At 41.8% G+C, this 15,122-nt stretch overlaps 1 protein-coding gene across 1 annotated transcript in view; it reads left to right on the forward strand.

Moving 5' to 3' along the window:
* LOC137641325 (protein PRRC1-A-like) overlaps positions 1-15,122 on the forward strand; it is a 207,431-nt gene that overhangs the window by 79,281 nt on the left and 113,028 nt on the right. The window contains exons 3-4 of the mRNA XM_068373759.1: positions 10,060-10,477; positions 11,372-11,559. Of these exons, the coding sequence (XP_068229860.1) occupies positions 10,060-10,477; positions 11,372-11,559 (606 nt within the window). The remainder of the gene's footprint in view (positions 1-10,059; positions 10,478-11,371; positions 11,560-15,122) is intronic.

The following is a 15,122-nucleotide window of genomic DNA, read 5'->3' on the forward strand; positions in this document are numbered from 1 at the left end:
ACTACTACGTCGTAACTATTCCTTGTTGCATTTAAGCCTGGATAGCTGCAGATAGAGTAGTTTCAGGTGGGGTCTTTATTTACATAGTTGTATTCTCCTTTTTGAAAGAAGGGAGGGTCCATCAGGACGACATGGCCATATCACCCAAAAATAGATTTTTTGCTTTGCTCAAAATCCGTTTTTTTGGGCTCAGCCATGTCGTCCTGATGGAAGCTTACCAGAGAATTACTCGAAAGTACTATATCTGTGGGTTTGTATAAGTGCCTTTACTTTGACTGAGTTCCTTATATGGTCTCCCAGACCTTATATGCATGACATTACCATTATTTGTCATATCCACTAAGTTTGGAACTAACTTGGGGCTTCCTGCCCCCTGCAGGGAAATTGTCGATATCGACTATAAGGCATCAAAGTTTGTATTCTGTAGGAACAATGTGGAACTTGTAAAGATTACCAGGTTGTTCTTTCAGAGGTTACACTCTCAAGTATTATTTTAGGAAAAATAAAAGGCTCTGGATCGTTTAATCATATTCATGAAGGGCGAATAAGACGCAGATACATTTATATGTATTTTATTTTCATAGACAAATATAGAAATGCAAAATCAAAATGTATCATAAAGAGAATCCTTGTGACATATCTACATCTCTGGGTATATATATTTTTAACCTGGAAGGGAAGAAATACATTTATTATAGATCATCCATAGATGCCACTCACTATTGTGAAATTGCCTGATTAATTTCAATTAGATGTTGGATATGTTTCAACACTGTGTACAAATGTTCACACGGCACTGGTGTTATTGTTTAGATTCTACACCTATATAGAACAGTCCGAAATTCACCATTGTGATTTTCATTAAAAAGTATTACAGTACACTCGAAAATGCTAATACCTGTTCACCCAGTCCACTGTTAAGTCCAAAAACAGTCCACTGTTCATCGCAGCACTAGACGGCAGGTTTTATAACACTACCTGCCGCTACCACAAAGTGTTTTATTTCATGCACTTGCTTCGCGTAATGTTTATAGAAAACTCTAGATGATTTCCACCCTGTATATGTTGAAAGAAGTTCAACGAGGAAGCAACTTTTCTAGGATCGTGACCTGCGGGTGTACTGTCAGGATCCACTCTGCGAATAAAGTAGGTGAGTTTCGCCCTCGGTTGTTGTAGGGATAAGTTTGATCCAGAGGTTTCCCTTAGGAAGAGCTGTCCCTCCTTGAAGTCTGAAGTACTTCGAAGATAGACCTTAAGACACTCTACTGGACATAGAGAGACATCTTCCTTCAGAGGGCAGATTCTCCAAGGACCCCACCTTTTGGTGGGCAGCTCGTTTTTGACAAAAAATGTAGGATCGTAAAAAGATTCAGTTCTCCCTCTTCTGTGAACTGAATATGGCCTTCGTTTCTAGATAGGGCAACTATTTCACTAACTCTAGCCCCTGAGGCTATAGCGAACAAGAATATCACTTTTTGTGTTAGATCCTTTAGGGTACAATCTTTGTTGTTCAAGTTAGAAGCATAGTGCAAGACTTTGTCCAAGGACCATGATATGGGCTTTGGAGGGGTTGCTGGTTTGAGTCTAGTGCATGCTTTCAGAATCTTATTGAAGATTTCGTTTGAAAGATCCACCTGGAAGGCGTAATGAAGAGGTCTAGTCAAAGCTGACTTACACGTAGTTATTGTGGTGGAAGCCAGGCCTTGATCATGAAGGTAGATGAAGAAGGAAAGGCAGAAGTCTATCGAGATTTCTGCCAGTCCCTTTGCTTTCACAAAGGAAACCCACTTCTTCCAAGACGATTCTTATTGTCTTCTGGTTGATTTTGACTTGTATTCTTCTATAAAGTCGATGTTGTCTTTTGAGATCCCGAACATTTTCTTGGCTGCTAAGGCGAGAAAATCACGAGATGAAAGTTTTGGGTTCTCAATGATGAAGCGTAGACAGTTGACTTCTGAACCAGCTGGGATAGAACTGGATTCAGTAGAGGAAAGAGCTTCAGCTTCAGTTCTATAACTAGAGGGAACCAGTTGCTCCTGGGCCATTTGGGGGCCACTACTGCTGCTGTTCCCCTGAAGGATCTCAGCTTGTTGAGGACCTTCAGCAGAAAATTTGTTGGTGGGAACTGATAGATATGATTCCATCTGTTCCAATCGAGGGACATGGTGTCCGTCGCTTCTGCCCGAGGATCCTCGTAAGGGGCCACATATCGAGGTAGTTTCTTGTTGTCCCTCGTTGCGAAGAGGTCGATCTGCAGTGCTAGGACTTTTTCCAAGATGAAGGAGATTGAGTCTGCGTCCAGGGACCATTCTGTCTCTTATCGGCTTTCGCCTGGATAGAGCATCCGCCGTCACATTGCGAAACCCTTGTAGGTGAACTGCTGATAAGTGCCATCTCTTCTTCCTTGCCAAGCGAAAGATGGCTAACATCACGTCATTGATGTAAGGCAATCTCGAGCCTTGTCGGTTCAGACATTTCACTATTACTTCGCTGTCCAAGACCAGCCTGATGTGGGCTGATCCGTGAGGGGATAGTTTCTTCAATGTTAGGAAGACTGCCATGGCTTCCAGAATGTTGATGTGAAAGGTCTTGAACTGGTGCGACCAGTTCTCTTGCCCTTTCCCTTGATGGGAATGGACTCCCCATCCTTCCATCGAGGCATCTGTGTGGATGACCACTGAAGGCTGAGGTGGTAGTAAGGGAATTGTCCTTGTTAGGCTCTTGACCTTTGACCACGGCCTTAGAAGCGATCGCAGTAAGGTCGGTGTCAATCTCTGTTGATCTCTTCGAGCGTTTGATGCATATCTTCTCCAGACTCCTAACGCATTCTTTAGTTGTGCTTTTAGCACTGGGTCTGTCACTGATGCAAACTGGAGAGAGCCCAGTACTCTTTCCTGTTGGAGTCTTGAAATCTTGTTGAATTTCAGTAGTCTCCCGCAATCTCTGTCCTCTTCTTTGGTAGAATGGAGAGGCGGTGTGACTGCAAGTTCCAATGGATTCCTAACCATTGAAACTCTTGAGCTGAAGATAGGTGAGACTTCTTGTAATTGATCTTGAAGCCCAGATGATCCAGGAACTGGATCACCTTTGTGGCTGCCTGCAGACAAGCTGTCTTGGATGCTGCTCACACCAGCCAGTCATCCAGGTATGCTGCTACCTGAATGCCTTCTAAGCGTAACTGTTGGACGACTGTGTCCGCAAGTTTTGTGAATATCCTTGGGGCTATGTTTAGTCCAAAGGGCATGGCTGTGAATACATAATTTGTCTTCTGTAGTCTGAATCCTGGGTTGGAGGAGAGGGGGCGGCTGACTGGTAGGTGCCAATAAACATCTGCCAGGTCCCTATGTGTTGTAGGGTTAGCATCCGGAACTTGTTGTATTCGATGAACTTGAGTGGAGACAAGTCTAGAATGACTCTGAGTTTGTCCGAGTCTTTCTTGGGAACACAAAACAGCCTTCCCTGGAATATGATGGACTTTTTTTTCCTTATTACCTTTAAGTTTAAGAGTTCTAGGGTATATTCTTCCAATAAGGGGGTGGAGTGTTGGAAGAATTGAGGAGAAGGGGATGGAGTTTTGTTCCATTTCCACCCGAGTCCATTCTTGATTAGGCTGTGGGCCCAAGGACCGAAGGTCCAATGATCCCGAAAGTGGAAGAGCCTTCCTCTTACCTGGAGCATCTCATTGTTGAGATGATCCAGAGGGTTTGTTACCCTGACCACGTCCTCCTCTACCCCTTGAGGGGTTTCTTGTGGAGCCTCTTCTAGAGCCTCTGCCTTTAGGGCGAAAGCTAGTGATGTGCCTCTCAAAGCCTGGGTTAAAAACTGGCGACTGAGCTACCAGCTGTTGGGGCACCATTTGGAAGGTGGTTTGCGGCTGGCAACCGTTTGGGGCACTGTGGTCATAGTGACAGTAGGATGTTGTGCAGGTCTGTGAGACACACGTGGCATCTTTGTCTTCCTGTTCTTGGGTTGGGGACCAGCGTCAGGGGATAATTTCCTCTTTGAAGACATTCCCCACTTTTGAAGAAAGTTCCTATTCTCCGTGGCGGCTTTAGCAATTACCTCCTGGACCACTTCTTTTGTGAAGAGGTCCTTGCCCCAGATGCATGAAGTGATCAACTTCCTGGGCTTGTGTTTGACCATTGCATTGGCAAACACATGCTCTCTACAGGCCCTTCTGGCCTTTACGAAAGCGTACATGTCCTTCACAAGGGTAGCCATGTGCATCTTGGCTAGGACCATGTACATATCTGGGGTATTTGAGAGGCCTGAACACATCTCCATACTGTTCTGGAGAGACAAAGAGGCAGTTAGTCTCTCTTTTGTCTCCTGTTCCCTTCTCAGAAGATGTTCCGACAACTTTGGAAGGTTATCGTTGAACTGTTGTCCTGCTATCTTTGGATCCAGTTTCGAGATTGAGAAGGTTAGATGAACCTCGTTCCATTCCTTCTCACAGGTAGGCAGGGCTAGAGACAATGGTCTGCATTCCTCTAGTGTAGGGCATGGTTTGCCCGCGTCAACTGCTTTCAGCACGCAGTTGAGAGCTTTGGCCGAAAAGGGAAAAGCTCTGGAGGAAGGAGCAAGGAAGGTAGGGTGCCTCTTACTCAAAGCAGAAACCTTCGAGTTGGTATAGCTGGCTTTCTTTAGGGTACTAGTCAAGAGAGCCTGCGCCTTGTCATGTTCAAAGATCATGACCTACTAAGGTTCCGTCTCCTCTCAAGATGCTGGTTCATCCTGCAATCTCACGTAACATTCTGGGTAAGCCGAAATGTTAGGCCAGAATTGGAGATCTTCGAGGGGTTTGGCCCCCATCTTCTCAGAGATGTATAACTTCCTATTCATCATGGGCATATACTCTGCATACCTTCAGGGGCTGGTTTCGGAGCACTGAGGTTAGTCGGAGACTTTGATAAGTTTGTGAGAGCCTCTGAGAACGCCCAAGCGTTTCGCTTCTCTGACTTCCCTCCTCGTCTCTTGTTGTTCCTTGCGGAACGATTCCATCATCTGTTGCAGCTGCTCCATGAGCGCCTTGCCCTTGGGTAACAGCAGGTCCAAATGAGGAGTTGGGGCCGAAGAGGTTGACGGCACAGGTTGATATGCCTTCACAGAAAACTGAGGGTCTTCCTTTATTGTTGATATGGATCCTTCTTCCTCCTCGGGTGGCTGGGCCACCTCTTCTTCAGGATTTTCTTGTAGAAGATCCTTTTAGGTGTCTGAGAACACCTCCGACATCCATTCTTGATGGATGTCTATGGCTTCAAGAGCCTTGTTGATGTCAGCCTCTATCATCAGCTGGATGAAGGGAGGCTTGACCTGTGCCTGAGGTACAACCGCGTCGGATTGGGCCTTAGGGAACAGAAGGCTTCACATAGCTTCGTTTGACAGGTAAGGTCCCGGAGAGTTCTTCTGAAACCCTCTTACCCACCTGCGAAGCATTTCCCTCGCAGTATCCCTCAACTCCGTCGTCTCAGGATCACCGAAACCATCGGTCATCAAGGCAGAGCAGACGGTGCAACCCTTCGGATCCCAATACCTCAGGGTTTCAGCTGCGATGGAGCAGGGGGCATGAGACCTGAGACCTGCACATCTTGTGGCCACAAAAGTCCCTACTTTTGTGGCTGCAGAATAGGACTGCACACTTCACCTTAGCCGCCTCCTGTAAGGAAAGAAAGAGTGAAATGAGTATGGGGTAATTTATCTCACTGATAAATTTTCACATGCATTAAATAGTATACACTACTATTATTATTATAGCTTAGGATAGTAAGCTAGAAAGGAAATAGGAAAGACACGTATCTGTGTTTCCCGTCCAGGCAATTGCTGTGACCTCCCACAATATTAATATTTTTAATTTCCTTATTAGGGAAAATATAGAGTGGAATAACTCTCGTACGTAGAGCTGGAGTCAGTGTATACTAACACTAACTCCACCACTTGTAGAATATTAATACTGATGGGTAATCATTGGTGTTCTGATGATCTAGGATACTTCAGAATGTTGAAGGAATACTTCACCTCAACATTTTCAAAACGGTCTCAACAATGGACTGTGAAAGGATACACAGAGTATGTTAGAAATTTCATACTACGGTATCATTTTATACTGTAGTTTTCTAACTACTGTACTGTATTGTTATACTGCAGGAATACTGGCTACTGTATTGTCTTATACTGTAGTTTTGCCGGTATGCTACCAGGTTAGGCTAGTACCTGGCGGCACTAGCCGACAGAGAGAGAGAGAAAGAGAGAGAATGGAGAGAAGGACTACCGTATTGTTATAGTTTAGTACAATAATTAGGGTTGTAGGGACTACTGTCTCTACTGCCTTCTTTCCAGAATGAGAATTCAAATGGAAGGGGAGAGAATGCATTGATTCTAGCTTCCATCCAGCCACAATTTTTGTTGCCGGCTGTACTGCCGGTTACAGGGTTTGTGGATGGCAGTCCAAGGGAGGACTGAAGAATACTCAGAAGTGTTATGGGTTTCCCACCGGCAGCCGTCAGGGCCGGCTCAACCTTTCCCGGAGCTTTGCATCCGTTAGGGAGATGGTCGAAGCGGCAACCTAACCGCCTTTGTAGGAGCCTGACCGGTAATCCAGTCAGCCCGACAGGCGGGGTGATTGTAGAATACCGGCCACAGGAAGCTTGATGGCTAAGCTGTCACTAAAGGACAGAAGGGGAAGGGAAAGGGTCTTATATATTACATAGAAAGGTGGCGGCAGGTATGCCTCCTCCTTTGACTGTAAATCAAGGAAACATAGTTTCCTATACCGGCGCCGTCTTGGGCGGCAGAGGAATAACGATTCCCTAGCCTGAGACATTGCCGGATAAAAGACATGTCTTCTAGTCCACAAGGGAGAAAGGTGGCGGCAATTATACTACCCAATTTTGGTTGTGGACTAGGGAAGCCGAACTTCCTATGTCGGTAATGGTGTAACCGGCAGGGGAATGACTATTCCCCCATCGGTAGCGTTGTGGGCATCAAGACAGAATACCCTGAGTGACTCTCGTATTTCAGAGCCGGGATACTCACCGGCAAAAAAGATCGACAGAAAACACTATCCCAGTCAAGCTGGATTATGCTACTCAATGGCAATGACAGAAGATAGGGTTGTCGCCTGGGCTGGCGGTACTCAAGGGGAAGGAAGGGTTTATCCTCATTTTTTCTAAAAGAGAAGAGTATTGAATTATGCTAGTAATTCTAGTAGATATCTATATCTCCGACCGAATTAATAAAACGATGCTAGAGGTTAAACGGGGCATAACGTTACTAAAGTATACTAATGCGCGTTAGGGTAGCCTAACTCGAGTTGGGATTTCGGCTACGCTAGTACCACCGAGGCCCTATCGTATACGATCGAAACGTTTATTCAGAAGAGGAAATATTACATGTGTAGATCTTATCTTCACTAGTATAATTTTGCCTAACTAGCTAGAATTAATTTATAGCTAAATACCGGGAACGTCTTATTACTAACTAAATAAAGCATTTATGACGTATGACAGCAGTCCTAAAATGGCCGCCTCCGGTGATGGCATTGCTCTGCTTAACACACCTACATTATGTTAATTTTGAGAAGGGAGCCAAAAATTATACACAGGAAAGATTAAATATTCAACTTTCCAGAGGATGAAGATGCTGGAGATTGCATGGTAATATTCCTTGAAAAACAGTAACAACACCGAGAGCAACGCAGGAGATCACCGTGATTAAATGGCTACGTTTAAAGGAATAGTTACGCCATAGTAGTACTGGGAGGGGATCCACCGGGTAACCTTGATAACGGCTCCCCTTCAATTTCGCCACTCTTTCCCCTCAAAGCGTAAAATCTATTTGGGGGGAAGATTGCCATGTGTCGTATCAAGAAATACGTCCCCTGACATTATGTGATATCTTTAAAAGTTATATTAAGGATACTCGCGCCAGAAGTTAGAATTCTGGGAACCTGTGGTTAATTCTCTGGGAGTATCACTGTAGCCAAATATCCCTTAGAAAGCTACCTAAAGGAACCTTCCATCAGGACGACATGGCTGAGCCCAAAAATGCCTGATACCAGCCAACTACCTGCGTGGAAAATGTCTTATTTTGGTCAGCACATTATTAGACCCGTTCTTCTCTGGATCCGGGTTATGATAGCTATAACAGAACAATTTGGCAATTGCAATTATCTATCCAATCCAGGACTGAATGAATAATTTTTCACTCATGTTCCTGTTGGTGACCTTTACCACGGGCACTTTCTCCAGGGAAGATACAATATTATATGAGATACTTAAGCACCTCTAAGAAATGCTAAATTTTCTTTTTTTAAATCATAGGATATAGGAGATAGGTATATATTTCCAAAGAGATGAAAAACTGCAACTGAGAATTTATAAAATAATGGTTTTTGCATGCACTAGTTTAAAAGTTTAAAGGTCGCTCATGAATGGCAGGGCAAGGGACAGTGACATTGCCCTATCAAGTAGGGCAATTTCCTGGAGACTGACCATATATACAAATGATCAGTGCCCAAGCTCCCTCTCCACCCAAGCTAGGGTCTGCGCTCTACTGAATGCCCCTCTAGTTCTCTCTTTGTTGATTTGGCAATATCCTGTACAGTAATGCCTCACAACACGAAATTAATTCGTTCTGGAGTGGCTTTTGTATAGTGATTTTTTCGTGTTTTTAGTCACATTTCACATGCAAATTGCCTACTTCACTCCAAACCCTACAAAACACCACATTAAATCTCATTATAAAGCTACAGTATAACCACAATGAAATACTGTGCAGCCAGATACATGTGAGCCATTCAATATACCTAATCTAAATGTTAATACCTGTAAATTAAGTAGTTATTACAACATAATGTAATAATAAATGGAAAATAATACAACACATACAGTACAATACGGTACTGTACTATTATAGTTACCCCTATTGTAGACTATAGCTACATTTTCTATCTGAATGCATTTTCTTCAACCCTTTGATGAGGGATTATTTTATTCTCAGGCTGGCTGGCAAATCTCTTTTCTTAAAGTGAAACATTTTTCGTAAAGGGAGTCACAAAAATATTCGCATCACGTTTCGTGGCTTGAAAATTTCGTAAGCAGAGTCTTTCGTGAAGAGAGGTATGACTGTATTGGCTATGTTACCACATCAGTCTGTAAATATTTGCTTTATCAGCCTATCAGTAATTGGTCTAATGCATATTGTATTAAATATTCAATATCTAAGACTTGCCATATGACTTACCAGCTGTAGACCTACTGAAATAGTTCCCAATTTGGAAAGTACTACTATACTATACAGTACTCGTACTTCCATTCCTTCTTCTCTGTCTTCCATTTTGCTATCCAGCCTTTCTTAACTTTTACTTCATAGTGTATCTGAAGATTTTCCCCCTAATTGTTTTTGGGCGCTGGATGGTTTCATTGGCCCCAAAGTAAGGATTCCATAAATCAAATTTCCAATGTTAGCTTTGGAACTTTATTGGAATGACTGAAATATCCTGTTTCTTTTCAGATGAAATATGCTTATGCAAGGTGTAAAATATCAAGTAACTCAAAATTACTTTAATTCAACACTATACTTTGTAGTAAGTTAGAAATTTTATCAAATCATTTTCCAACTTGGAAAATCTTGTTGAAATTCTAATTTTGGTAAATGAATAATTTCAGCATGTTCTGAAATGGATTTAATGAGACCATAAAGTTATATTTCTTTGGACTGATCAGTAGATTTTGATAATGAAACATTGAATTTTACAAGCCAAGACTATAGCAGTTGAGGAAAATACCCCCATTTCTAAATTCCAGGTGACTAATATATCTGGTTATAATGGTCTCTAATAATGAATCATTTGCTAAACTGTTTAGCATAATTTTTTTTTTCAAAGCTTCCAGTATAAGTAGGGGTAATCAATAAATCTATAAGTTTAATTTTTACGTACTTTATCATTAACTTATTCATTGAATGTGTGCATTTATTAGCTCACCACGACAATATACAAAACTATAATTCAAAATTTCTCTTAACATGACAGTGACAGACTGAATATTTATTTATTTTCAGATGCAGCAGGAGGAAACAACTCCGTCCTAACCAATGTTGCACCACCAACGGCCCTTCCATCCTTTTTAGCATCTCCACTTCCTGTATCCTCTCCTTCTGTACCATTACCAGCAGCTGTTTCAGTTTCACCTGGTGCAGGTTCTATCTCCACACACACCATGTCTACCCAGCCCTCTGTCATACCTCCTCCTTCGTCATTACCATCATCAGTGACCACACTGAATGCTGCCCCTAATCCACGCTCTATTGTCCCACCTTCTGCACCCCAAACAAATGTATCCGCATCAGGCCCACCTTTATCATTATCTGCATCTCCCACAGTTTTCTCTACGGCACCAACGGCAGTGCCACCACCTTCTTTTGTTCCTTCTCCAGGACCACCTGTACAAGTTTCTTGTCATCCTAATCCACCTCCAAGGTATGTTGAAATTTAATTTTTAAGTCAATTATTTTTTTATAGATTTTATTAAATTATGGAGTAATATTTGTATAAAATATTTTTGTTGACTTTAAACATTCTTATTTGTCACATTAAAGAATTTTATTAGTTTATTTAATTTCCACTGTTTATAAAACAAGCACAATTTTATACACAATAGAGCAGAGTTTTAACAAACAATCTTTAAACTTACTCTTTGTCATTATTCACAATTTTTTATTCCATGTACATTTTCAGATGATGTACAATGAACAAATTTCTGACTTAATGAAAGAGTTTATATTGAGTGACGAAGGTCAAAACCCCAAGGGGAGCAGGAATTAATGGTGGTTAAGGCTTTCTTATAATTATGAACAAAATTTATTTAGTACAATACTCTAATCGCTTTCACATTATGATTAATAATGAACTATACTACTATATTATCATCATTATTTTTATTGTTATTAACTGCATTAAAACCATTATTATTATTATTTTTCCTTCTTTTTGTTGGCTTCTTGATAAGTTGTTTATGTGTTAAGAGTATATCTTAGTTGTTATTTACAATATTTTGTTGTTTTTTTTCTTCAGCCAACAGAACTCAATTTCATCTTTGAAGGGACATTCTCGTCACCATAGCTACCCTGTCTATATACCGGGGAATCCTATACATAATCCTCCCCCTCCCCCCACACCACCATGCCTGGTAGTACATCAGGAGCAAGTTCAGAACTTCCCTTTAAGTAAATCCCATAGTCACTTGAATTGCTCTCCTGCCGTAGGATTTTTTGATTCTGGTAGTAATTACAGTAGTGAGGCTCCTGGTGGTAGCATACAAATGAATCTAGTAGATCATAATGTAAGCTTTAATTATGGTTATTCCTTTGATAGTACTGGTAATGTAGATGCTTCAGTTGACCTTGGTTCTCCTGGTGCTGGTGTTGGGCCATCTAAGCCTGGGTGGTTTGGATGGATACGAGGCACGGTTTCAAATGTTGGTCATAAAGTTGCAGAGAAAGCAAGGTCATCGATGGATACTATGATCACGACATTAGATCCGCAGATGAAAGAATTCATACGTGAGTTGTGATTTACAATTTTGTACGTATTATATAATTTTTGCTGATAAATTTAAAGCTTATGAAATTATTATGAAAAGCTTTAACATTTATTCAGATAAAAAAACTTGTAGAAAAAATATCCATATCTTAGAAGAAGTGTACCAAAAATGAATGATTTTAAGTTATTCCATCAGTATTCATTTCACATATCATATGTTAATTTGAAAAACTACATATATCAAATATACTAATATGACTCATCAGAGATTCCTGTGCTAAAATTAAAAACAAATATTTTACCCGTTACGGGTATGACAATTCTCAACTCCCCGGCAAGAACTGCCATTACTTCTATTGGCATAGGAAGATCTTGTGTAATCTCACTAAAAACAATTACCTCTATTGTCATAAGAGGATCAAATGTAATCTCACTAGAAACGACCTCCCTAATTCATCTTTGTTCCATAACTAGAATATAAATCTACGCTATGTATTTAGGGGTACAGTGAACCCTCGTTTATCGCGGTAGATAGGTTCCAGACCCGACCGCGATAGGTGAAATTCCGCGAAGTAGTGACATCATATTTACCTATTTATTTAACATGTATATTTGGACTTTTAAAAACCTTCCCTTGTACTTAGTACTGTTAACAAACTACCCTTTAATGTACAGAACACTTAATGCATGTACTACAGCACCCTATACTAAAACAGGCACAAATATTAAAGGCGATTTTATATCATGCGTTTCCTAAACACCTAAAAAGCACGATAAAAAATGGCAACCAATGTTTTGTTTACGTTCATCTCTGATCATAATGAAGAAACAAACTCATTTAGTGTACACATATATGTATAGGTTAGTTTTTGCATCGATTATATTGATTATACAGTATGTTGATTTTTTTTATTACCAATGTTTTACTTTATTTTTCTTAGGACTTCCAAATGAAATGTTTTTCTTTATGACGCCGCCTGAAACGACGGCGTCATAAAGTACTGTACGCTCAGTAAACAACCACGCTCAGAACAAACAAGGCATTTAACGCGCATGATGATAGTGATAAATAATGATACAGTACAGTATTTACAGTAAAAGCATTTACAAAATATGTTACCTTACAAATATAATTTACGTATCTATATAAAATCATACAGTACTGTACAGTACATATTGTACGTAGCAAAGCAGGAAAACAATTTACGAGAGAGAGAGAGAGAGAGAGGAGAGAGAGAGAGAGAGAGAGAGAGAGAGAGAGAGAGAGAGAGAGAGAGAGAGAGAGATTGTTTTACGTACATACTGTAAATGTAAATTTTAAACAAAAAAAATCAATTTACGAGAGAGAGAGAGAGAGAGAGGAGAGAGAGAGAGAGAGAGAGAGAGAGGAGAGAGAGGAGGAGAGAGAGAGAGATTGTTTTACGTACGTAAATGTAAATTTTAAACAAAAAAAATATGATAGGTTACAACATGTAGACTTTTAAAACCTTCCCTTTAACTTAATGCATACAGTACAGTACTAAACTATAAAACAGGCACAAATACAGTATTAGAATGTGAGAATATTAAAGTAAAAAATAAAGATTGTTACTGTACTCACCACGAAAGAAGTTCAAGAAAAACTTGAATGATGATGGCGATGAATTTGCTGCACAGTAGAAATGATGATGATGAAGCTGATGATGTGTTCTACTGTGCAGCCAGGTAGTATTTTACATCTCTTCAGACGGAGGTGTCTTTTCCTGGGACACCTCTTCAACTTCTTCAATTTCTTCCGAAGGCGTAGTAGCAGGAGGAACTGGCTCTTTTTTGCGAGGCTGGAAGAACATTGTGATCGGAAGTTGTTCTCGCTGCTTCTTTTTTCGATCTAAGAGCATCTTGTAGGGAGTCATTATGTCATCAACCTTGTTGCAGAATTGCATCGACCGAACCATATCCTCGTCCCACTCTTGCAACATTTCTTTCACCTCCTTTATATGGTTGCAGACCTTGGCAAGCCGTTCTAGTGTTAAGCCCGTTTCTTCGACATTTTCTTGGGTCTCTTCCTGGGTTTCACTCTCTTCTTCGCTTGCCGATTTCGTCAGGTCTTCGAGGTCTGCGTCAGTTAAGGGCTGGGAATGGCAGTCCAACAACTCGTCGACGTCTTCAGTTGTCATGTCGCCAACCCGTCACCTCCAATTATGGCAGCCAACTGCACTGATTTGCGTACTGCAGAGTGTTGGATTTCAGCAGGTGTAAATCCCTCGTCGTCGTAAACAATCTCGGGCCACAACTTCTTCCAGCTCGCATTCACGGTTGCAGGTTTCATCTCTTGAAGTGCCTTCTGAATATTCTTCAGGCACGTGGCTATGGTGTACTGCCGCCAGTACGCCTTCAAGTTAAAATCTTCATCCTCATCCTCTTGGGCAGCATCCACACACGCAACGAGGTCCGCCAAGGTATTCTTCGTGTAGAGGGCCTTGAACGCCCTGATAACCCTCTGGTCCATCGGTTGAATTAATGACGTGGTGTTGGGTGGCAGGAACTCAACCTGAACGCCCTCACGCGACAGGTCAGTTGCGTGTCCACCAGCGTTATCCATAAGGAGAAGGATCTTGAATGGCAAGCCCTTCTCTACGAGATATTCATTGACTTGCGGGATGAAACACTGGTGGAACCAGTTGGAGGTCAGCATCTTCGTAATCCATGCTTTTGGATTATGCATCCAGTACACGGGAAGGAGATTCTTATTCTTATTTTTCAAAGCGCGAGGATTTTTCGACTTATAAATAAGCCCCGGCTTTAGCATATATCTAGCACATTTCCGCACATCACGAGGGTAACGCGATCCTTGAATGCTTTAAAGCCAGAGGCTTTGGCTTCCTCTTTGAACAGGAAAGTTTGCGACGGCATCCTCTTCCAAAACAAGCCGGTCTCATCCATATTAAAGACTTGTTCCGGCTTGTATCCACCTTCGGCGATAATATTCTTGAACGTCTGGTTCACTTAAGTTTCAGCAGTGGCAGTGTCAGCCGAAGCAGCCTCGCCATGCAGGGAAACGCTTTTCAGGGCGAAGCGTTTCTGGAACTTCGCGAACCATCCTTTGCTGGCGGAAAAACGTTGTTTCTGAGGCTGGGAATCAGTGGATGTCCCTGGTTGAGGATCATCTGCATCATCATCTTCTCCAGCATGGTTGCCATCGTCGTCTTGAGGTTCCTTTGCAGCAAAATTCTGATACAAGCTCAAAGCCTTTGTTTGGATGGTGTTTGTATCCAAGGCTATGTTCTTCTTCCGGCAGTCGGCAATCCACACAGGTAAAGCACCTTCCATGCGTACGATCGTTTTATTACGCGTTGTAACGACTCGCTTCGCTGATCTGCTAAAGGTGATTGCAGCCGTCTTTCTAATGTTCGCCTCGTCCTTCTTGATATAGCGAACAGTAGATTCGTTGATCCCAAAATGGCGCGCCGCGGACGCGTAACTTCTACCATCTTTTAACATATCGAGAAGCGTAACCTTCTCAGCAATCGTCATCATCCTTCGGTGGCGTTTAGGCTCACTACCAGCCTTAGTAGAAGCAGAATGCTTGGGAGGCATTGTACAG

Source organism: Palaemon carinicauda, chromosome 5, assembly GCF_036898095.1.
Source record: "Palaemon carinicauda isolate YSFRI2023 chromosome 5, ASM3689809v2, whole genome shotgun sequence".
In the NCBI taxonomy this organism is placed as follows: domain Eukaryota; kingdom Metazoa; phylum Arthropoda; class Malacostraca; order Decapoda; family Palaemonidae; genus Palaemon; species Palaemon carinicauda.